Source organism: Leiobunum rupestre, chromosome 7, assembly GCF_980474605.1.
Source record: "Leiobunum rupestre chromosome 7, qqLeiRupe1.1.hap1, whole genome shotgun sequence".
NCBI classification, from domain to species: Eukaryota; Metazoa; Arthropoda; class Arachnida; order Opiliones; family Sclerosomatidae; genus Leiobunum; species Leiobunum rupestre.
Genome location: NC_143390.1, coordinates 46,253,632 through 46,279,295, shown reverse-complemented (window position 1 = coordinate 46,279,295; position 25,664 = coordinate 46,253,632). Strand labels below are relative to the sequence as shown.

General features: G+C 29.2%; 1 protein-coding gene across 6 annotated transcripts in view; it reads left to right on the top strand.

Annotated features, from left to right (window-relative positions):
• Positions 1-25,664, top strand: part of grh (grainy head) — a 175,977-nt gene that overhangs the window by 48,144 nt on the left and 102,169 nt on the right. Inside the window, exon 1 of one of the 6 annotated variants that reach the window (XM_090180612.1) lies at positions 14,666-15,027. The exons of the other annotated variants lie outside the window; for them this stretch is intronic. Coding sequence (XP_090036738.1) covers positions 14,999-15,027 — 29 coding nt within the window. The 5' untranslated portion in view covers positions 14,666-14,998. Of the gene's footprint in view, positions 1-14,665; positions 15,028-25,664 lie in introns of those variants that run through there. 6 annotated transcript variants of the gene reach the window in all.

The window sequence follows — 25,664 nt, the reverse complement described above, 5'->3', positions numbered from 1 at the left end:
CTGGATCCAAACAATGTGCGGATGAATACAACGTGACCACGAATGAATGTGAATTGATTGATTTAAATTTAATTTAAATTATCTCGCTTTATTGTTATATTTTAGGCTATTGCAATTTTTGAGATCAAACGTGATACCTAGGACGGGAAATAGAATCTGGATTTTAAAATGATTTTTTTTTAAATAAAACAATAAAAAATTAAAAGTATAAACTGTTTTTCTTGACGTCACGAGCTCAAGCTTTTGAGTACTTTATTGGCACGCGCGTTTCGCACGTGGACTTCAAATTGCAAAATCAGTATAGACTACAGCGCGTGCTCTCTACGTTCAATAACTATTGCTAGTGACGTAGAAAAAAAACATTTACACGTGACCTCCCGTATTCTATAGAAACACCTGTCCAAACTTTTTTAGGTTTCATATTCATTTTGAGATTTTAGAACTTGACTTTACAGATAATTTTTCTAGATCTTTCGATTTTTAAATTTGCTTTTTATTTTTCTAAAATCTATTTGAGGAAAATTAAAGTTTTGTTGGTCTATGATAGAATTACGAACGAGTTGAATTAACGGGGAATATATTTTGAATGAGTAATTTCTTGCAAAATAACTAATTGTGTTTCATCCCAGAACTAAAAAATGTATATGCTGATGAAACATTTAAATTTCTTACCCTAATAGTCTTCGAGATACCAAATGCCTTAATTGATATTGCAATACTTCAAGGGCTTAATTTTATATAGCATTGGAATTTTTTACTTTAAGCATACGGGACATAATAAATTCGCAATTTCTGGATCATTAAATGTAAACGCGCAACTAATCTTAGGTCAATTTTAAGAGGACAAATCAAATTACATTAGAAAAATTGCATTACCATTACAAGTGATCAGATAATAACCACCCAAGTTTAAGCAAACAGAAGAAAATCGAACAAGTTATTTATGTCATACGACGTGCCCAAAATATAGGCACTGTAAAATATAACCAAACCACGGTTTTGTATTACACTTCTGTAAGGGACCAATATGTGTCCAAATTCGCCACCAGCAAATGACACCAGAAAATTAATCCTTTCTTAAGGCAATTTAAAGAACCACTTATAGCGCCCAAAATTATGACAACAACAACAACATTTGGATTAGCACAGTAGTTCCACTAGAAATGTATATCGATGTGAAACAAAAACGTCCGGTAATCTGACGCCTGCGTGCGTAAATAGCCGCCTACTGAAAACAAATACGCTGCCTGTTTACTTAAGTATTTTTACACTTTAAACAAAAGACGTTATTTAATCCCACGACTGATTTCCGACTTTTTGCCTTCTACTAGTTTCTCCTCAGCTACAGCCACACGAGTGGGTAAAATGATTTAATACTGCGCTGCAAAAATAGATATTCAAATTTATTCACACGAATGTAGAAAACAATGAGAATTGTAGGGTACACGACGACGAAATTGCACTGAAAATAGCAAAATGTCTTTAATTTTGTAAATATTTCAAAAACAAACTATCCCTACATACACTCTAAAAATATGCCAATTGCGTTCATTTTTGAACACTAGCTTTCATTTTTAAACACCTCGAATATAGTTAAGCGTGCAATTATCTTGACAGCATGCAAAGCGACGATTTTTACCCTTTAAGCTTTCAATTTCGAAAACAATTGTGTCAAGTACGAATCCCCCCGTCTAGGAAAAATAATATATTTAAAGAATGGGTTAACATTTTTTTCACCGAAGAGATTAGGAGCTAAGGCTAGGGGCTAACCACTCTTAGAAAGTCTGTACACCGGATTACGCTTAGATTAGCACTGCCAAAGGCAGGGACTTCAAAGACTACGTGTAATCCCATTAGTACAGTCAAAGGTACGGCTCTGTACACCGATTACACGGAGTGATCAGCCCCTCGAGCTAAGGTCACATCTTAATTTCCCATCACGGTTCCAAAAAACGCGTCGGTCACCGGTTGACGGGGGAGGGGGGTATTTGGGGACGAACCCTTTTGGGTGCGTTATGGCAAACTTTCCCCATTCTCAACTGTCCGGTTTATTGTGCAACAATGGCTTTATTAAAAATACTAAAATCTAAGATGAAAATTTGTCTTTCCAGCAAACTCTTTTATTGTAACAAAGGTTCTTTTTAGCAGGCAAAAATCTAGCAACCAATAAACTTCTCGTGTTGGTCGCAACGTGGCTTTAGGTAAACTGAAAGGACTAATTAAATGAAAAGATTAAAAGAAAGATGGCGGCCCCCATTCAAAAGGACCGAGAAACGTCTATAGATTCCACGTTCGAAAAGTGAATAGTCATCTTTAGCGAGTGCATGTCGAATTTTTGAGTCGCCCTGGCGAACTTAACCAGACACTAAAAGAAGCGAAGGAAGTCAGTACCCCGTGTTTACTTAGAAACTTTGGAAGGTAATAACCCCAGAGGTAAATACAATCATCTTCCTTCTAATAGAAGACGCGCTTTTTTCCTCGTGGACTTTTAAAAATATCGTTTCATTTGGAAAGGTTACTGCCATTACAAAGTTTCCGGTGTCTCAAAAGATAGATGGTTTTGGCCATCCAAACGACTGACCTTTCAAAACCACGGGTCAAGCTTTTTCTTCCTCAAATACGTGAGACATTATTTCGCGGTCTTAACCATAAGTAACATAACAGTCATAAGTAAAACCCTTCCTATTTGTTTAATGCCAATTTCTTAGAGTAACTTTTTTGAACACTGACACTCGCTCAGCTCCGACTAGGACCTGCAAGCGAACTGCACATTTTATCCTTACTAGTAGTTTATTTTACCTTGGGCATATTTACACGGTGACCTAGATTGCGCAATAGCTCCGAAACAAATTCCATGATAACCAGTGTTGCCGAAACTGGTACATTTGTACTTTTTCGGTACGATTTGAAATAACCAAGTACAAAAGTACAATTTAAAATTTTAAGGAGAATCTTAGTACGTTTCAGAATTTTGGGAAATTTTCCTTCAAGGTGTTTCAAAACCGTAAAATTATGAGAAAAACGACTGCATATTTTTGTAAATCTAACCTAGTCAGGAGCGACTAGGTTAGATTTACAAAAATATACAAAATTAGGCATTTGAGACACACATGTTCAAAGTTACCAACATTTGATTGTACCACATTTCAATTTAAAATTTAAACATTTCTGAGAAAAAATAAAGTTAAGCGCCATCTACTAAAACTTTTTGGCATTAAAAATTTACAGAAATAGGTGGCGCCCTGTTTTTTTTATAGCAAAAGTACAAAAAGTACGTTTCCGTATTCTATAAAGGTACATTCAGAAAATACCTAGCGGCAACACTGATGAGAACTTTTGATAATAGGCGAAACTATTAAGTAAAATTGAATGAACTTGTTAAAATGGGAAAACAAAATCACGTGACTACCATATCACAGTCAACTTCGATTTGGTAACTCGTGTTCATAGTTGGCCGTGCGAAGGTAAAGAAAACAATTAAACTTTCCAGATACTGCAGACAGCTAATTAACTTCCACCTTTCTATTACAAAATGTTTTAAATAAAAATAATAATTTGATAATTTAGATCCAAATTTAAACCGCCATTAGCAAAATAAAATGAATAATAGTTCGTATTTAAAAGGATAGATGGCGCTGCAGTTCTCCACAAAGTCACGTGACTACCATATTTTCAGCGCCCCTGGACTTAATACTTATTGTTATTACGTTACTTATGCTTAAACCGATTTAAAATTGTTCCTTTTGACGAATTTTATTTCGGAGAAATATTTTTAATGGAAGGGGTAAAATCTGTTTAATCTGGAGATCTGGCGGCACTGCTTGAGACTACTTGAAAATGGGATCATATTTTTCATAAGACACGACGATGGATGGTCTGGTAGAACAGGCTTGTAACGAGCATCCCCTTTCTCCCGTTTCTTCGGTTTTCGCCAAAAGAATCTTCTCTCCGTGAACCGGTCAGAAACATGAATGAAAGTTTTTGCGTAAACCGTTATGAAACGGTACGACCAAAGAATTTATATTATATGAAAAAAAAACTTGTCATATGAGTTTTTTTTCTACTCCAATTTTGGGGGAATAGATCTACGGTTTCCTTACAACCTTGAAATTCCAGAAATATCCGATTATTATTTGTGTTTTAACTTTGTGAATTGGCTATTATTGTTTAATCGCGAGGGAAGGTATTGATGACTATTTAGAAAAATTTTGAAATTGAAAATTCATGTTACGTTTCTAAAAATCAAATAAATCTCTCAGGCACAAACAGGTATAGGTAGTAAAATATTTCATAATTTTTCTTATATTTTCAAGGTCTCATAATTCCACTATTTTCCTATATTTTCCGATTTTTGAGGAATTTTTAGCAAATTTACCACTTGCAATTATTTGTTTTGATATAAATGGCAATCAAAAACGACACAGTTAGATAAAATTTCGAACAAAATAACCACCCTATTATTAAACCAAATTATCTTTAAAAACAGCGTGTTTTCCCTTCGTAAGTATGTGGAACTTATATTTCTCTGTAATTTCAACAACCATTATTCTATATTTTCTTATTTTTCCTTAAAATATTTTGAGCTTTTTTTGTGGTCATTTTAAACAGAAAAGATATTTTGTGATCGCTCAATTGTTCTAAAATTAATATTTCTTATTTTTCCAATATAATATTTCGAACTTTTTTGGTGTCATTTTAAACAGAAAAGATATTTTGTGATCGCTCAATTGTTCTAAGATTAATATTTCTTATTTTTGCAATATAATATTTCGAACTTTTTTGGTGTCATTTTAAACAGAAAATATATTTTGTGATCGCTCAATTGTTCTAAGATTAATAATTCTCATTTTTGCAATATAATATTTCGTTTTCTGTGGTCATTTTAAACCGAAAAGATAATTTGTGATCGCTCAATTGTTCTAAAACTAATATTTCTTATTTTTCCAATATAATATTTCGAACTTTTCTGTGGTCATTTTAAACAGAATATTTATTTTGTGATCGCTCAATTGTCCTAAAATTAATATTAAATTAACCGCGAACAATCTACGGTAATGTGAACGGAACATGCATTGGATTTCATATCCGCTTGAAATATATTATAATTTGGCGCGAACATTTTTCAACGAGACCGTTGTGAAAAATGAACTCGCTGGAGCATCTTCTTAAAAAATAACGCCTTCTCGGTTCGTAGTCTTTTGGGCTTTATCGTGTTCGATGCAGAAAGAGTAAAGTTTAATGATTTATAGATTTCCGTTCATGATTTTTGAGGATCGTGGCCTCCTCTCTCCCCGCGCGCCCAAGTTCAGCTGTCTTCACACTCCGGATGAAAAATATCGTATATAAATTACGAAATTTGCGTTTGGAGGAAGTGCTCGCGGTCGAGATAAAAATTCGGACAGCGGTCATAAACCCTCCTTGCCTATACTCGAGTGTATATATGGTACAATATGTCGAAATACCTATCACATTCTCGTTTTTATAACGTACCCTAGCACACACAATACCTTAGTACGCTTCGTGACGAGATAGGACGGTGCAACAATTTGGATACAAAGCCACATGCTAATGTTCTTTTTCGAGCGAAATGGACGTAACACTTCGTGCTTCTGATATCGCCCTGTTCTATTAATAATGAAATGCCAGTATCTCAAAATCTTATATAAATCTAACAATATTAAAATGATTCAAAAAGAGTAAGAATTGTTGATTTTTTGATATTTCAAAAGAATCGATTTATATGATAAAAATCGATCTATTTGATTTAAAAGATTAAATCGGATTTTTATTTATTGATTTGAATTATTTTTTATTTAATTGATATATTAACGTTCAAAAACTTATTTAAATCCAACAATATTAAATTGATTAAAAAAATTCCATGTTTTAGTCATGATTGTGGATTTTTTGATATTTAATCGATTTATATGGTAAAAATCGATCTATTTGATTTAAATTGGATTTTTATTTATTGATTTGAATTATTTTTATTTTATTGATATATTAACGTTCAAAAACGTATTTAAATCCAACAATATTAAATTGATTCAAAAAAAATTCAATGTTATAGTCAGGATTGTTGATTTTTTGATATTTCAAAAAATCGATCTATTTGATTTAAATCGGATTTTTATTTATTGATTTGAATTATTTTTTATTTATTGATTTAAATTTTTTTTATTTTATTTTATTTTATTGATTTATTAACGTTTTATGCTTCTTATTCTTGCCAATTTTTTTAATGAACCGGTAATGTAAATTAAAATTAATTTTAACTATATGTAATTACTATTTAAAAACTAAATTTAATTTAATTTGTTCTGAATTTACATTACTGGAGAACGCACTTTTGTACATTTTCATAAATATATAAGTATAGCAAATTAGCAGCTGATTTAAATCAATTATTTAAAAAAACCACTTGATTTAAGTCTCGATTTTAATAACTGACTTAAATAAAAATTATTTAAAGTCCTGAATTATTACTGAATGGTGCTAATTACGTTAAAATGAAGCTAGTTACTTATTTTAGCAATGTTTTCCCTTTAAAGATAGCGTTGGAGTGAACGTACTTATTTTTGTATAGTTTTAGAAATTCGAATCTCCCGAAATTTCTCGGAAATTTACATTAAAAATGACCTTTCTCTGATCAGTCATTTGCATTATAGGACCACTTTCAATGACCTTTTACCGATAAACTAAACCTCCTAAATGATTAATTTAAATCTAAACGGATTAAGTTTACTTAATAAGATAAGACGCATTGATTAATAGGAATATAAATTAGATAGAATGTGAATATATATATTTATAGTCTCAAAATCGAAAACCATTTCCCCGATTGGCTGAGTGAATATCTCCCGGGAAGAAGCATTCAACTTGGGAAAGTGCACGCGCGCTAACGTTGACCCGTCGTGTAATTTATTGGCCCTTAAGTCTATCCATTTGGCGTCGAAAGATATACTTTTTAGACCTAAAAACTTCTCCTTTTTAAGAAGAAATTTATCAGGCTAGCGAAAAAAGATAAAATTTCGTGGTCCGGCGTCATATATATCTTTCGGTTTCGCATGGTTGCCTATAGAAGCGCGCGTTGCTCTGTAATATAGGGTTTTTTTTGAAAATCGAATCTCCTTTTTAAAACTCAATCTGCGGATTTAAAAGTCAGAACTCCAAAAAATCGTATCCGGATCACGGCGAAAGGTCTCGTTTTTGGGCCCAAGCAAATTTTATCTTACGCGCGGTTTCAATGTAGACGTTTTCCCTCGACGGTGTCCATTGTTGGGGGAAGTTTAAAGACAGGGTATTCGACCGATGGACATCAGACCAAAGTACTCGTTATGGCTGACCGAATCCACTTTTTTTTTCCCATGTCTCGAGGGTGCCAATTCAGTCATCATTTCTATAGAACTATAAACACCCCCCTCCCCGATACTTGTCAAATCTATCTTAACTCTTGGGCTTCCGAGATATTTTACCCCCCAATTGTTTGTTAGAGGAAAAATATTTCGAATTTTCGTTATAGATTTCTCACTATTATTACGTCAATTGAAAAAGATGAAAGGTTTGAGCGGTTATACGTGGTACAGCCACCATCGCTTGTGGCGTTATATACGTTCCTGTCACAGCCTTACGTCACTTATTATACATTTAAATTATCAGCCACGACCTTATTTCGTTACGCACGCGCTTTCTACTTAATCGTGTCAATCAGACGCGAGGAAAAAGGGATGACGTAATCCGATATGACGGCATTTTTAACAGTTGACTTTTCAGTTCCTCCAAATCTGATCTTATATCTGTTTTGAGCCTCACTATGACCACCTCACGATTGTAGGTGGTTATTTTGGAAAATGCCTTAAATGTTCCCGCTGTCATCTACGCCGTTTTGAGTGTGAATCGACGAAGGCTTCGACAGATTATAAATATGCAGATATAACTACAAAACGATACTCATTTACCAGATAAACTTTTAAACAAAACATTGCAAACAATGAAATAACTATATCATATTGATTTCGTTAATATTCTATTTAAAGTTTCGTTATATTTTGAAATATATTATCTTCACGTACGGTACCTTAGCTATTCACGAAAAATAAATGAGACTGGAGATTTACATGTAATTACTGCCGTTTCTAAATGCAAGGCGATATGACGCCTACCAACGAACAACCGTCATATATCTGTTGTCCACCATAGTATTTTAAAAATGGCGGCTTCAACTTGTTGGCCGTAATACAGAGTCCAACAATCTAAATCCAATTTAGAACATAACTCATTTAGAAGGGATATGGTATAACTAGGTGGCAAAAAAATGTACATCCTGTAAATAAACCACCACGTTAGCAGTATTATCGATTCATGGCTAATTCAAAATGGCTAGGCCTACATTTTGACACGAAACCCAGTCTAAATAAGTGCAAATAGCCAATACCCGCGGTTAAAAACCAAAGGGATACAACTTTTCTTAAAAAAAGAATGCACTTTAATTTTGGGGACAAAAGTTTTATTGCGCGAATGTCGTAAATATTTTGTTTAAAAGGTGAAAAGGTGACTAGAAGGCATTGGCGACCTGGTCTCTCGTGTATAAACACCGTATCTCATATCGCGAACAAAAGACGACGAGAAACGACAGAGACATGTAAACTTTACTGAGTTAGATTCCCCGTAGATCAGCGAGACATTTTTAAAAGATGACAACATTAAGTCCCCGCCCCCCCTCATTTTATTGGTATCCCCGTTTCGATCCACCAGTTCTAAACAAATGCAAATTTCCACGTCAATATCGATATTTTTCGGGGCGCCCCCTTATTTCGCTTTCCCCCCAAACCGCGGCATTGACTGATATCGCGTCAAATTCAATACTCCATTAAAGAGTTTATTTCTTCGTCGCGCCCTCTTTGAAATATATCCCTCGAACGGTTATGATACGAAACGCTTTGTAAGCGTACATGTATATTTTTAAAGATACTAGCGTTATCGCGAGTGAAACGTTCATATCCGGCGCGTGACCGACTTGTTTCCTTTTCACCCCTCGTGACGTAACGCGAGTGAATGCAGCCGAAGATGGCGCGGGTATCCGCGACTCTTTCTTCTCCCCGCGGAGCTTTTTCTGCGAGGACACCTTGCCGCCGCCTTTTCTTTCCACTCTGGCGGTCAGTCACCTTTCGCTTCTCTCGCTCTCACTTCGTTTGTGGCGCTTATCAGCCTTCGAGTGACTTCACGGGTGACGCTTAATTTATGGACATTCGCGGAAAAGCGGACGATTAAGGACTTTCAATATTCGAGACTGTTTTTTATCTCCTTAGCCCCAAAACACATATCAACATTTAAAGTTTCAGATCCACTGTTAAATTTCAGATTCACTGTTAAATTTCAGATCGATAGCTAAGATTTCAGTTTGAGAGTAAAAATTTCAGATATGCAGTTAAAATTTCAGATATGCAGTTAAAATTTCAGATTTGCAGTTAAAATTTCAGATATGCAGTTAAAATTTCAGATATGCAGTTAAAATTTCAGATTTACAATTAAAATTTCAAATTAACCGCAAAAATTTCAGATTTACTGTTAAAATTTCAGACATACAATTGAAATTTCAGATATACAGTTAAAATTTCAGATCAATAGCTAAGATTTCAGATCATTAGCTAAGATTTCAGTTTGATATTTAAAATTTCAGATCATTAGCTAAGATTTCAGTTTGATAATTAAAATTTCAGATCGATAGTGAAAATTTCAGATCGATAGTGAAAATTTAAGATCGATAGTTAAAATTTAAGATCCATAGTAAAAATTCCGATCCATAGTTAAAATTTAAGTTCCATAGTTAAAATTCCGATCCATAGTCAAAATATAAGATCCATAGTCAAATTTAAGATCCATAGTTAAAATTTAAGTTCCATAGTCAAAATTTAAGATCCATAGTCAAATTTAAGATCCATAGTCAAATTTAAGATCCATAGTCAAAATTTAAGATCCATAGTCAAAATTTAAGATCCATAGTCAACATTTAAGATCCATAGTCGAAATTTAAGATCCATAATTAAAATTTTTAGATGAACAGTTAAAAATGCCAACAGTTTAAATTCTAGATCAATAATTTAAATTTAGAATAAAAAAAAAATGTCAACAGTTAAAATATCAAATCATAAGTTTAAGTAAGTTAGTTTTAGGAGCTTAATTTGGGAATTAATCTTGTAATCAATAATACACTTATTGGATTTTAATTTTGAAAATATATACATGAATATTTCAACTAACGTATTGTGGAGAAATTAACCATTAGGGACAGTAGAAATGGTTATTTATTTGTAGTTTACGTTTATTAGGTTATACGATTCTTTTCTCCAGACAAATTTAATATCGGGAAACTTAAAACATTTACAGCAATTACAGAGATTTCAACGTGCTCTGTTTGAAAAATATTGAAGAACCAATCCAATACTGATAGCCTTATGCCAAATATATTTTGGCAATTTCGAGTTTTCAGCAATATATATATATATTATATTATTATACATATTATAATAACAATAAAAAACAAGATGTCACGGACATTAAATACACACAATCCCCCCGATAAGAAAATATAATTTAATTTTTTTTCTTTATCATCTGCTACATTAACTTAATAAACCCAAGAGGAATTTTATCGAAAATGAACTTTTCGAGTTACCGGGTTTTGGAAATAAGCTAGCGAAACTCAAATGTTTTTGGAGTTAGATGGCGCCTGTACGAAATTCAAATATCACAACAGTGCGTACCCGGGTTTGGTGTCCCACGAATTGGACAGAAATCTCACTATATAAATAAAATTTATAAATGCAACCGAAAATGTAGTTCAGAAATGATCAGTACTAACGAAAAATATAATTTTTAACCAAGTCGATCTTAATTTAAATAAAATATGTAGATTTTAAAGCGAAAAATGGCAAAATTATTAATTTCTTGGGCTCCGATTCAAAAATTTATAACTGGTTACCGAGGTCATGATATATGCTTTCGATTGACATATCACTGACCCTACTAGACCTAATTGTTGAAGAGTTATGTGGAATTCGGCAGCGGCGGCAAGGGCATCGGCTACACGGTACGTGAGACCAGTACACACATATTTAAAGTCAAATATCGTCAAAAAGCAGTAAAATAAGCAAATGACGAAGCTTCGTCCCCCGATCTCCAAAATTTTTAACGAGCTACAAAAAGGAATGATATTTCGTTTCGATTGAGATATCCCTGGCCCATCTAAGCCTAATTCTTGAAGAATTATGTGGAATACGGCGGCATCGGCTACACTGTACGTGGGCCCAGTAGTTAAAAGGTTTAAGGAGGCTCTGGTCACCTAAGGCGTTGCGTGAATCGTATAATTAGGGACGAAATGCGTTCGAGATATTAACCATCTTCCCGAAACCCTTAGGCGTTAAAAATCGAAATTAAACCGGAGAAAAAAATTATATCCCGCGTGAAAAAAATAAATATGAAGGGGGAAAGGAAAGTAGGGGTGATAATTGTTCCCAATGACACAATCTAATCTAGCCTAATCCAACGACTTTCCCTCCGCAATATCGTGACAATCTCATCCATTATTATGTTTACATTTTATCCCCCATTTGGTTCAATCGGTTTTACATCCTGGCCAAAGAAAAATTCGTGCAAAATGGCGAATCACGGATTTGTTATAGACCGTTTTCACGTCGCTCTTTTCATTGGGTATTGGGAGCCGCCATTTTTTAATTTTCTACAAGACGCGAAACGCTGACGTTCTGTCACTTACGCCAATGGCCGCTCACGTAATCGTTGGAGTATTAAAAAGGTCTATAAATCTCTCCGATAAGAGTCGCTTTAGGCTGAATGATTTCGCGTCTTCCATGTAGAAAATAATAAATAAGTGGTATTTTTTTCACCGGCGTCCCACACACGAATTTTAGGAAGATCTTCCAGCGTGGGCTGTTCGGGACCTTTCTCATTCTACCCCTTTTTTAGTTCTGAGCCTCATATATATGGCGCCGGAATTATACTCTGATAAAGAGACGCGTTTCGTAAATATATTTTCTGGATGACACCATTATCAAAGGTAGAGTGGATGTCTTACAAATTGACTCGCTTGTCTTTGGGCGCTGTCTGTTCTAGAAATATGTAGGTATCTATTAGAAATTAAATTAATAAATAATTAGCTAAATTAGTATTAAATTAGTAAAATTAAGAATTAAATTAAAAATAAACTAAATTAGTATTAAATTAGTAAAATTAAGAATTAAATTAAAAATAAAGTAAATAAGTAAAATTAAGAATTAAATTAATAATAAACTAAATAAGTATTAAATGAAGAATTAAATTAATAATAAACTAAATTAGAATTAAATAAAGATGTATGAAATTAATATTAATTTAACATAAATGAATATTAAATTAACTAAATTAGTGATAAATTAACTAAATTAGTGATAAATTAACTAAATTAGTGATAAATTAACTAAATTAGTGTTAAATGGACTAACTTAGTGTTCAATTCACAAAATTTGTGTTAAATTCATTAAATTAGTATTGAATTAAATAAATTAGAATTAAGTAATTAAATTAGAATTGAATGAATTGAAGTAAATAAATTTGTATTGAATCAATTAAATTAGTATTGAATCAATTAAATTAGTATTGAATCAATTAAATTAGTATTGAATCAATTAAATTAGTATTGAATCAATTAAATTAGTATTGAATCAATTAAATTATTATTGAATCAATTAAATTAGTATTGAATCAATTAAATTAGTATTGAATCAATTAAATTAGTATTGAATCAACTAAATTAGTATTGAATCAACTAAATTAGTATTGAATCAATTAAATTAGTATTGAATCAATTAAATTAGTATTGAATCAATTAAATTAGTATTGAATCAATTAAATTAGTATTGAATCAATTAGTATTGAATGAATTGAGGTAAATAAATTTGTATGGAATCAATTAAATTAGTATTTTAATGAATTGAAGTAAATAAATTTGTATTGAATCAATTAAATTAGTATTGAATTAAATTTATATTGAATCAATTAAATAAGTATTGAATTAAAATTGTATTGGATCAATTAAATTAGTATTGAATTAAATTTGCATTGAATTAATTAAATTAGTAACGTGGCGTTTTTAATGTGTTTATACTGTGTAAAAGTGGTTGATTTAGTAGTATTGAATTAAATGAATTTGTATTGAATTAATTAAATTAGTATTAAAATATTACTGGTGTACTTTGCTCCCCAAATATCGTTTCACTATTGTAATTGGCGACAGCGCCGGACTATATTTTGATATTTGCCAACTTGTTTCGTTAATTTTTCGAACGAAAAACCTCCCCTTTCTTGTCAACCGCGCTGTCTCATCGGTTCGTGAAGTCATATTAGATGCCTAGCATACAAAACAGCGTGACTAAGGATCGTCGCTATGTGCAAATTCGAAACGCCATCGTCTACCAACCATTTCAACCCCTGTAAAATACCAACTAAAAGTGAAAAGACATACGTTATAGATTTTCCCCGCGCCTCAAATTTTTATTGATAAGAACCTACCTACGCTTTGCTTTTTTTCTTGGCTTTTATTACTGGATTTTTTTTTTAAATTTCACTAAATTCGCTTTAATTTTGCGAAATAATCTAGATTAGCTTCTAAAGAGAAATTCAAGATAATTTATTTTAATTTGAATTTCGCGGTGAGACAGATAAGTCAGCGCAAAATCGGAATTTCTCCAAATATTTTATCAGTTTGAAATGCCAGATTTTATTTTAGTTATTAAAAACGACAGAAAGAATTAAAAATTTTCAGGTGTAGATTAAAGATTATTTTCGCGTAAATATTTTTTTTTGCGTTTGCGGATTTAAATATATAAATTTTGAACATTTTTTTTTTATTTTACAACTTTGGTTAAATTTTGTTACAGAGGATTATCTGATAACATTAAATTGTTTTTATTTAGTTTCATTTAATGTAATTTAGAACTGAAACTTTCAAATTTAGTAATGTAAGTTTAAGATTTTGACAATTATATTTTTAGCTTCCAATTTACTTTGCAAAAGTAAATAATTAAAGTATAAAAATCAAAAATTTTAATTGTTTATATTTGATATTTTAGGTTTATTATTTTTTTTTTATTTTCCATGATTTTTACAAATATAATTTTTAAATTTTACATTTATTAATATTATTAAATTTATCTAATATTATTTTTAGCATTCAATATAAATATGAAAACCATAACTTTTAATAACAACAAAAAAGTGTTTAAAAACTGTTTATCGGTAAATATTTACTTAGTGCCAAATATGGTTACCGATCCCTTTTATTGCGCAATATTGCGTTAAAAGTGCCTATTTTTAGCGTTCAATACAATACGAATATTATAGGTGTCATCCTCGCATTTTTATATTGGCCAAAGCTATTCACCGAAATAAGCGGGGCTATAGGCGAAAAAACTCCCCAACTTCCTTGTTTCAAATAACTCGAGAGAAGAAAAGATAAAAAATATCGTAAAACATAAAAGATATAAAAAACGGTTTGTTTAAAACGCGTCGCGCCCCTATCGTAAGAGAGAAAATTACCGAAGCTTTTATTGACTTTTTCTTGGTGGCGCCATCCAGCGGCGAAGAGCGCGCTCACCTGGCGGTTTTTATCTCTCGGCTATTTCTCGAATCATTGCCGAGCGTCTAGCATCGACGAAATTTCTTGGCCGCCGTTCGCGAAAGCCGACGCCGGTGTCGAGAACTTCCTGCCGTGTCTGGGACGTCCTTTTACCGTCGACGGAATTCGCTTTCTCGTCTACCGTTTTTGCGTCGTGCGTGATTTTATTAGGCCTTTAATTTAATTAATTTACAATTTACCGATACTCGGACGTCGCTAGTGCCGTGATTGTCGCTAATTGTGACCGTGTTCGTACTGCTAAATTATATTAAATAATGGATTAATGTGTCATTTACGGATACCTAATCGAAGCACGTAAACCTAGCCATCATGACCGATGTGTTACTACACTGTCTTCTGTAAGTTTTTTATTTTAAATTACTCATTTCAATCGCTTTCGTTTTTTTATAAATTTTAATTTAGTATGTTTCGTAAATAGAAAGTTTAATTAAATTAATTATATTCGTTTTATTATTAAATATCAAAACCTCGTGGTTAAAATTAGATATTTATAAATGAAACTGGTTAACTTAACTGTGAATACGGCACCGGTGTCTGTAGGGGGCGTAAGGTTGCCGAACAGGTTAAGAAGGGTTGGGACCGCAAATGGGGGACAGGAGGGGGGGGGAAACCCGATATATTTACGTCACAACTGCTCTTCACGTGTAAACAATGACTATAGCCCACTTTGTAACAGGTTGAAAAGGTGGACTGGCCCAAGTAGTTTTTTCCCAAAATTTTACAATTTTTTTTATGCAGAACCGTGTTTTGCAAATTTTCCGCGGGCGCGCGGGGGATTAAACCCCCCTCGGGGAGAAAGCTCAGTGGGGGGTTTGGGGAATCCGCGATGCACCTGTTTCTGACAATGGGGTAAGAGGGGTACGATCCCCTCCTTATTCAAATAAAGAGAAAGGCGTCGATGTGTAGTAGTTCTCGGAAAAAAGCTCTGGGTTTTTTTTAATTGGGCGCGAAAGCAGTGAGCGTGCTTGTTTATGGCGTTGGTAGTAACACACTGCTTTAAATTTCAACGCGTGGTTGATTCCGAAAATGAATTTTTTGTTACCCAGACCGAGAAATATATGGCAGTCTTAACTCTTAATAATATCTAAAATGCACACCTTCCTAAGAAATATTAATTCTACACGCATGAATGATTAATTTTTGGGTTAGTTATTCTGTAGGCTAACTTAGTTTTTTCTATAATTTTTTTTATTAGTGTTTATGCGGAGATGTAAAATTATTAATTATTATGACCTGAGGTTTTTATGTATTTTATTTTAATAATAAATCTTATAAATTTTAATATTTCGTTTATAAGCTTAACCACAAAAATACCTGTTTGTATATTTTGGAAAATGTAATTTTTAAAATTTTAACGTTTTTTTTAAACTCTCAAAATATTTTAATATTTTTGCTTTTATTTCAAACTTTCAAAATATTTTAATATTTTTGCTTTTATTTCAAACTTTCAAAATATTTTAATATTTTTGCTTTTATTTCAACCTTTCAAAATATTTTAATATTTTTGCTTTTATTTCAAACTTTCGAACAAGTATTTTAATATTTTACGTTTATTTTAAACTTTTGAACTACAATTTTATTATTTGGCTTTTACTTCGAACTTTCGAACAAGTATTTATTTTACGTTTATTTCAAACTTTCAAAAAAATATTTAGTTTATTTCAAACTTTCAACTCAAAATACATTTAGTTTAATTCAAACTTTCAACTCAAAATACATTTAGTTTAATTCAAACTTTCAACTCAAAATACATTTAGTTTAATTCAAACTTTCAATTCAAAATATATTTAGTTTATTTCAAACTTTCAATTAAAAATACATTTAGTTTATTTCAAACTCACAATTAAAAATACATTTAGTTTATTTCAAACTCACAATTAAAAAATATGTAGTATATTTCAAACTTTCACTGAAGTATTTAGTTTATTTAAAATTTTCAATAAAAAAAATTAGTTTATTTCAAACTTTCAATAAAAAATATTTAATTTATTTCGAACTATGAGTAAAGAATAAATATTGCATTTATTTCAAAACTTAATAAAGAATATTGCATTTATTTCGAACTTTCATTAAAGAATATTGCATTTATTTCAAACTTCAATAAAGAATATGGCATTCATTTCAAACTTTCAATAAAGAATATGGCATTCATTTCAAACTTTCATTAAAGAATATTGCATTTATTTCAAACTTTCATTAAAGAATATTGCATTTATTTCAAACTTTCATTAAAGAATATTGCATTTATTTCAAACTTTCATTAAAGAATATTGCATTTATTTCAAACTTTCATTAAAGAATATTGCATTTATTTCAAACTTTCATTAAAGAATATTGCATTTATTTCAAACTTTCATTAAAGAATATTGCATTTATTTCAAATTTCAATAAAGAATATGACATTTATTTCAAACTGAATAAAGAATATTACATTTATTTCAAACGGCTAATAAAATATTTTGCATTTATTTCAAACGGCTATTAAAATATTTTGCATTTCAATCTGCTATTAAAATATTTTGCATTTATATCTGCTAATAAAATATTTTGCATTTATTTTAAACTGTTAATAAAATACTCAATTTTCAGTAAAATATTATTTAATTATTTAAAACTCCCCAACAAATATTCCACACACTTTCCAAGAGATGTATTTTTTTACCGAACGTGACGTAGAACGCCTGGTATTTTTCCATCAGCTAAAATTATCCGTCCAGGCTAGAGCCTAGAGTCAAATGGCAAATGGAGGTATACTTGGAAAGCCGCGAACGGTCGACGTGGCATTACTACACTAGCCTTCGAGTAGAAATCACGTTTCGTAATTGCACGCGATTCAAGGCGGTAAATAGTCCTTCGCTATTTAAATGATTAGATTTCTATTATGCGTGTACGTTGTCAGTTTAATTTGCTTTCTTTTCTGCGACTTTTTAACGTCGAGGGTCCTTAAACTTCGCAGCCACGCCTCCAGAGGGAGTTTCCACATTGGAAAATGCCCATATTGTGTTCGCCATTTAATACTTTAAAAAAATTTATATTGTATCTTATGACGTTATATTTTTCCTCGGTATAATTTACAACGAATTTTTTTTTGCCTACACGTATTCTTGCTTTTGTTTTGAGGTCGTCTTGACTCTAAAATCTAAAGAGGCGCCTGCTAAAATGAGGCTATTAAATAACCAAAATATAAAGTCACTATTGTTTGCATTTTACGGGACAATTTTGGAACCGGATGTTTCATGAAAACATAATGCAATGATCTTACTAAAATTTGCTGTAGAAATACTATAGAAATGTAATCGGATTTATTTTGAAGAGTCTACGGTATAAGACAATAATCTAGGAAACAAATTCTATAGAAGCGATATAGAACTGTAATAGAATTTATGACGAAAGTTCTATGATATAAGACAATGACGAAAAAATTTCAATAGGACTATAATAGGAATTCGGAATAATCTATATAATTTCTATAGAAAATATTTAGAGAATAAATTATTTTCTAGCAATTGAAGAACCTAGAAATTTTCTATAGAAATATTAATAGATAAAACCAAAGAGCAACTTTAGAATTTATATCACGGAAAAGTCCAGAAATTTAAAAATGAGTATTTTAATATAATTATTGAATCCTTTACTTATATTGATAAGTGTATTTGGTCAAAATATTTGCCAAGAACCAAAACACGGTGAATTAGGATCGATAATAGCTTTCCGTTAGAGATTGTAATGTCACCTTAAAGTTACCTATAGGCGCGGCTTTAAATTTCTTTCCTTTTGAAGTTTTTAAAAAATGAGTGCGTATAATTAGCTCTAATTTTAAAGTACTCGGTGTGTTTAGCTTTCTAAGGTTAGACACATTTGACATAATTTGAAATGCCTCTAATGGCTTTTATACTGATAAAAGGGTGCGCGGTGAATGGTTTTGGCACAAAAGAAATCATTACCATTGAACTAATTTTTACGGGAATCCCTGTGTTTTTTGCGTTGCAAACCCCACTCCCCCCGCAATTGGGCTTGTCTGCTTTGCATACGCGCGATTGTTTGACAACCACAAGGACAGGAACATATACTGGTTAAGGTTATTCAGACTTATGTTTCGAAATATTCAAAAACGTACTTTGTCAGTTAAATTAACAGTCAAAAACTTTAAATTAATTCATTTCAATTCTATAGCTGTAATTTTTTAAGAAATACGGGTGGTTAAGGTTAAATATCAAAGCGAAATGTTTTTCAGTAACAAAAAATACATATTTTTAAAGGTTCTATAAAAGATTTCGATCCTTTCGTAAAACTTTTATTCATTTTAATAAATCTTATTTTAATATAAAAAAAAATCGAAGGGAATTTTAATTTAAGATGTCATAGATTTTTATCCATTGAAAAGACCTTAACCTTTAGATTAGTCGTACATAAGTAATTAAATTTTCGGTATAAAATACCACTTCAGTATTTATCGAAAGCAAATAGTTTTTGTAGAAACGAATGGAAAGGAAATAAAATACCAAATATTTCCCTTTTCTGATGGTAGATGGCGCACTAGTCTCTGCTCTTGCACAAATACAAAACACGGTACGGTTTCTATGGTAACTTAACTTTATCAATACTATTAACTTTAAGGAACGGATGGTGACATAAGCTCACGAATATTAAATTATCAGAAACGCAGTGACTCTGTCTAAACGCATCCTTACGTTAATTAAAGCTTTCAAATTCCCAAAAAATTAATTAAACTTCACCTTTTCCGGGGTGGTGGGAGGGTGGGTAAATGCCCTGTAATTTTATTGGCCTGATTTACGATTTGCAAAAGTATGATATAACTAAATTTTTAATTCCTTGGTAGGTACGGATGTTTGGGTAAATAATTTATCGGCTTCTCAGCTCGTGATTGTCACGAGTTTCACCGAGGGAGTTTTGTTTTTATTCTCGTTTTGGGTAATATTTTTGCCTTCTTAGCTTTTAAGGATGTAAAGAGGGTGTGGATAACGGGCAGATTGATTACCCTCTTATCCAATCAGGGGCGATCGGGCGCGAAAGTGGGCGGGGTCTCTTTAAAGATAATATTACACTAGCTCTTAAGGGAAAAAAAGGCCAGCGTTTTAATTTTTGAGAATGAGCAAACTGTTATAGTTTGTATAAGTTTCAAATTAATTTCGCAAACACGAAACAATTTTTGAGACTTTCCGACTGTGATTTGGGCGCTTATTTTCAATTTGATTTTGAGATTTTTTAACTGAATTTTGCCAACATTTCGAGATTTTCAATAAGATATCAAGATTTTTATAAAATATTTTTCTGTAATTTAGTTTTATTTCAACTTTTAAATTAAAATAATATATCTAATTTGTTAATATTATATGATATTAGAGGAATTAGCTTAGTTATTCTCATTTAAAATTGTATGATTAGTTTTTTTCATTTTTAATTGTATGATTAGTTTTCTCGTTTATAATAGTATGATTAGTTTTTTTCATTTATAATAGTATGATTAGTTTTTCTCATTTATAATTGTATGATTAGTTTTTCTCATTTATAATTGTATGATTAGTTTTTCTCATTTATAATTGTATGATTAGTTTTTCTCATTTATAATAGTATGATTAGTTTTTCTCATTTATATCAGTGATTAGTTTTTCTCATTTATATCAGTGATTAGTTTTCTCATTTATATCAGTTATTAGTTTTCTCATTTATATCAGTGATTAGTTTTCTCATTTATATCAGTTATTAGTTTTCTCATTTATATCAGTTATTAGTTTTCTCATTTATAATAGTATGATTAGTTTTTCTCATTTATAATTGTATGATTAGTTTTTCTCATTTATAATTGTATGATTAGTTTTTCTCATTTATAATTGTATGATTAGTTTTTCTCATTTATAATTGTATGATTAGTTTTTCTCATTTATAATTGTATGATTAGTTTTTCTCATTTATAATTGTATGATTAGTTTTTCTCATTTATAATTGTATGATTAGTTTTTCTCATTTATAATTGTATGATTAGTTTTTCTCATTTATAATTGTATGATTAGTTTTTCTCATTTATAATTGTATGATTAGTTTTTCTCATTTATAATTGTATGATTAGTTTTTCTCATTTATATCAGTGATTAGTTTTCTCATTTATATCAGTGATTAGTTTTCTCATTTATATCAGTGATTAGTTTTCTCATTTATATCAGTGATTAGTTTTCTCATTTATATCAGTGATTAGTTTTCTCATTTATAATAGTATGATTAGTTTTTCTCATTTATAATAGTAGGATTAGTTTTTCTCATTTATAATAGTAGGATTAGTTTTTCTCATTTATAATTGTATGATTAGTTTTTCTCATTTATAATTGTATGATTAGTTTTTCTCATTTATAATAGTATGATTAGTTTTTCTCATTTATATCAGTGATTAGTTTTTCTCATTTATATCAGTGATTAGTTTTCTCATTTATATCAGTTATTAGTTTTCTCATTTATATCAGTGATTAGTTTTCTCATTTATATCAGTTATTAGTTTTCTCATTTATATCAGTGATTAGTTTTCTCATTTATAATAGTATGATTAGTTTTTCTCATTTATAATTGTATGATTAGTTTTTCTCATTTATAATTGTATGATTAGTTTTTCTCATTTATAATTGTATGATTAGTTTTTCTCATTTATAATTGTATGATTAGTTTTTCTCATTTATAATTGTATGATTAGTTTTTCTCATTTATAATTGTATGATTAGTTTTTCTCATTTATAATTGTATGATTAGTTTTTCTCATTTATAATTGTATGATTAGTTTTTCTCATTTATAATTGTATGATTAGTTTTTCTCATTTATAATTGTATGATTAGTTTTTCTCATTTATAATTGTATGATTAGTTTTTCTCATTTATAATTGTATGATTAGTTTTTCTCATTTATATCAGTGATTAGTTTTTCTCATTTATATCAGTGATTAGTTTTCTCATTTATATCAGTGATTAGTTTTCTCATTTATATCAGTGATTAGTTTTCTCATTTATATCAGTGATTAGTTTTCTCATTTATAATAGTATGATTAGTTTTTCTCATTTATAATAGTAGGATTAGTTTTTCTCATTTATAATAGTAGGATTAGTTTTTCTCATTTATAATAGTATGATTAGTTTTTCTCATTTATAATAGTAGGATTAGTTTTTCTCATTTATAATTGTATGATTAGTTTTTCTCATTTATAATTGTATGATTAGTTTTTCTCATTTATAATTGTATGATTAGTTTTTCTCATTTATAATAGTAGGATTAGTTTTTCTCATTTATAATAGTAGGATTAGTTTTTCTCATTTATAATAGTAGGATTAGTTTTCTCATTTATAATAGTAGGATTAGTTTTTCTCATTTATAATAGTAGGATTAGTTTTTCTCATTTATAATTGTATGATTAGTTTTTCTCATTTATAATTGTATGATTAGTTTTTCTCATTTATAATTGTATGATTAGTTTTTCTCATTTATAATTGTATGATTAGTTTTTCTCATTTATAATTGTATGATTAGTTTTTCTCATTTATATCAGTGATTAGTTTTCTCATTTATATCAGTGATTAGTTTTCTCATTTATATCAGTGATTAGTTTTCTCATTTATAATAGTATGATTAGTTTTTCTCATTTATAATAGTAGGATTAGTTTTTCTCATTTATAATAGTAGGATTAGTTTTTCTCATTTATAATAGTATGATTAGTTTTTCTCATTTATAATAGTAGGATTAGTTTTTCTCATTTATAATAGTAGGATTAGTTTTTCTCATTTATAATAGTAGGATTAGTTTTTCTCATTTATAATAGTAGGATTAGTTTTTCTCATTTATAATAGTAGGATTAGTTTTTCTCATTTATATCAGTGATTAGTTTTTCTCATTTATATCAGTGATTAGTTTTCTCATTTATATCAGTGATTAGTTTTCTCATTTATATCAGTGATTAGTTTTCTCATTTATATCAGTGATTAGTTTTCTCATTTATAATAGTATGATTAGTTTTTCTCATTTATAATAGTAGGATTAGTTTTTCTCATTTATAATAGTAGGATTAGTTTTTCTCATTTATAATAGTATGATTAGTTTTTCTCATTTATAATAGTAGGATTAGTTTTTCTCATTTATAATAGTAGGATTAGTTTTTCTCATTTATAATAGTAGGATTAGTTTTTCTCATTTATAATAGTAGGATTAGTTTTTCTCATTTATAATAGTAGGATTAGTTTTTCTCATTTATAATAGTAGGATTAGTTTTTCTCATTTATAATAGTAGGATTAGTTTTTCTCATTTATAATAGTAGGATTAGTTTTTCTCATTTATAATAGTAGGATTAGTTTTTCTCATTTATAATAGTAGGATTAGTTTTTCTCATTTATAATAGTAGGATTAGTTTTTCTCATTTATAATAGTAGGATTAGTTTTTCTCATTTATAATAGTAGGATTAGTTTTTCTCATTTATAATAGTAGGATTAGTTTTTCTCATTTATAATAGTAGGATTAGTTTTTCTCATTTATAATAGTAGGATTAGTTTTTCTCATTTATAATAGTAGGATTAGATTTTCTCATTTATAATAGTAGGATTAGTTTTTCTCATTTATAATAGTAGGATTAGTTTTTCTCATTTATAATAGTAGGATTAGTTTTTCTCATTTATAATAGTAGGATTAGTTTTTCTCATTTATAATAGTAGGATTAGTTTTTCTCATTTATAATAGTAGGATTAGTTTTTCTCATTTATAATAGTAGGATTAGTTTTTCTCATTTATAATAGTAGGATTAGTTTTTCTCATTTATAATAGTAGGATTAGTTTTTCTCATTTATAATAGTAGGATTAGTTTTTCTCATTTATAATAGTAGGATTAGTTTTTCTCATTTATAATTGTATGATTAGTTTTTCTCATTTATAATTGTATGATTAGTTTTTCTCATTTATAATTGTATGATTAGTTTTTCTCATTTATAATAGTAGGATTAGTTTTTCTCATTTATAATAGTAGGATTAGTTTTTCTCATTTATAATAGTAGGATTAGTTTTCTCATTTATAATAGTAGGATTAGTTTTTCTCATTTATAATAGTAGGATTAGTTTTTCTCATTTATAATAGTAGGATTAGTTTTTCTCATTTATAATTGTATGATTAGTTTTTCTCATTTATAATTGTATGATTAGTTTTTCTCATTTATAATTGTATGATTAGTTTTTCTCATTTATAATTGTATGATTAGTTTTTCTCATTTATAATTGTATGATTAGTTTTTCTCATTTATATCAGTGATTAGTTTTCTCATTTATATCAGTGATTAGTTTTCTCATTTATATCAGTGATTAGTTTTCTCATTTATAATAGTATGATTAGTTTTTCTCATTTATAATAGTAGGATTAGTTTTTCTCATTTATAATAGTAGGATTAGTTTTTCTCATTTATAATAGTAGGATTAGTTTTTCTCATTTATAATAGTAGGATTAGTTTTTCTCATTTATAATAGTAGGATTAGTTTTTCTCATTTATAATAGTAGGATTAGTTTTTCTCATTTATAATAGTAGGATTAGTTTTTCTCATTTATAATAGTAGGATTAGTTTTTCTCATTTATAATAGTAGGATTAGTTTTTCTCATTTATAATAGTATGATTAGTTTTTCTCATTTATAATAGTAGGATTAGTTTTTCTCATTTATAATAGTAGGATTAGTTTTTCTCATTTATAATAGTAGGATTAGTTTTTCTCATTTATAATAGTAGGATTAGTTTTTCTCATTTATAATAGTAGGATTAGTTTTTCTCATTTATAATAGTAGGATTAGTTTTTCTCATTTATAATAGTAGGATTAGTTTTTCTCATTTATAATAGTAGGATTAGTTTTTCTCATTTATAATAGTAGGATTAGTTTTTCTCATTTATAATAGTAGGATTAGTTTTTCTCATTTATAATAGTAGGATTAGTTTTTCTCATTTATAATAGTAGGATTAGTTTTTCTCATTTATAATAGTAGGATTAGTTTTTCTCATTTATAATAGTAGGATTAGTTTTTCTCATTTATAATAGTAGGATTAGTTTTTCTCATTTATAATAGTAGGATTAGTTTTTCTCATTTATAATAGTAGGATTAGTTTTTCTCATTTATAATAGTAGGATTAGTTTTTCTCATTTATAATAGTAGGATTAGTTTTTCTCATTTATAATAGTAGGATTAGTTTTTCTCATTTATAATAGTAGGATTAGTTTTTCTCATTTATAATAGTAGGATTAGTTTTTCTCATTTATAATAGTAGGATTAGTTTTTCTCATTTATAATAGTAGGATTAGTTTTTCTCATTTATAATAGTAAGATTAGTTTTTCTCATTTATAATAGTAGGATTAGTTTTTCTCATTTATAATAGTAGGATTAGTTTTTCTCATTTATAATAGTAGGATTAGTTTTTCTCATTTATAATAGTAGGATTAGTTTTTCTCATTTATAATAGTAGGATTAGTTTTTCTCATTTATAATAGTAGGATTAGTTTTTCTCATTTATAATAGTAGGATTAGTTTTTCTCATTTATAATAGTAGGATTAGTTTTTCTCATTTATAATAGTAGGATTAGTTTTTCTCATTTATAATAGTAGGATTAGTTTTTCTCATTTATAATAGTAGGATTAGTTTTTCTCATTTATAATAGTAGGATTAGTTTTTCTCATTTATAATAGTATGATTAGTTTTTCTCATTTATAATAGTAGGATTAGTTTTTCTCATTTATAATAGTAGGATTAGTTTTTCTCATTTATAATAGTAGGATTAGTTTTTCTCATTTATAATAGTAGGATTAGTTTTTCTCATTTATAATAGTAGGATTAGTTTTTCTCATTTATAATAGTAGGATTAGTTTTTCTCATTTATAATAGTAGGATTAGTTTTTCTCATTTATAATAGTAGGATTAGTTTTTCTCATTTATAATAGTAGGATTAGTTTTTCTCATT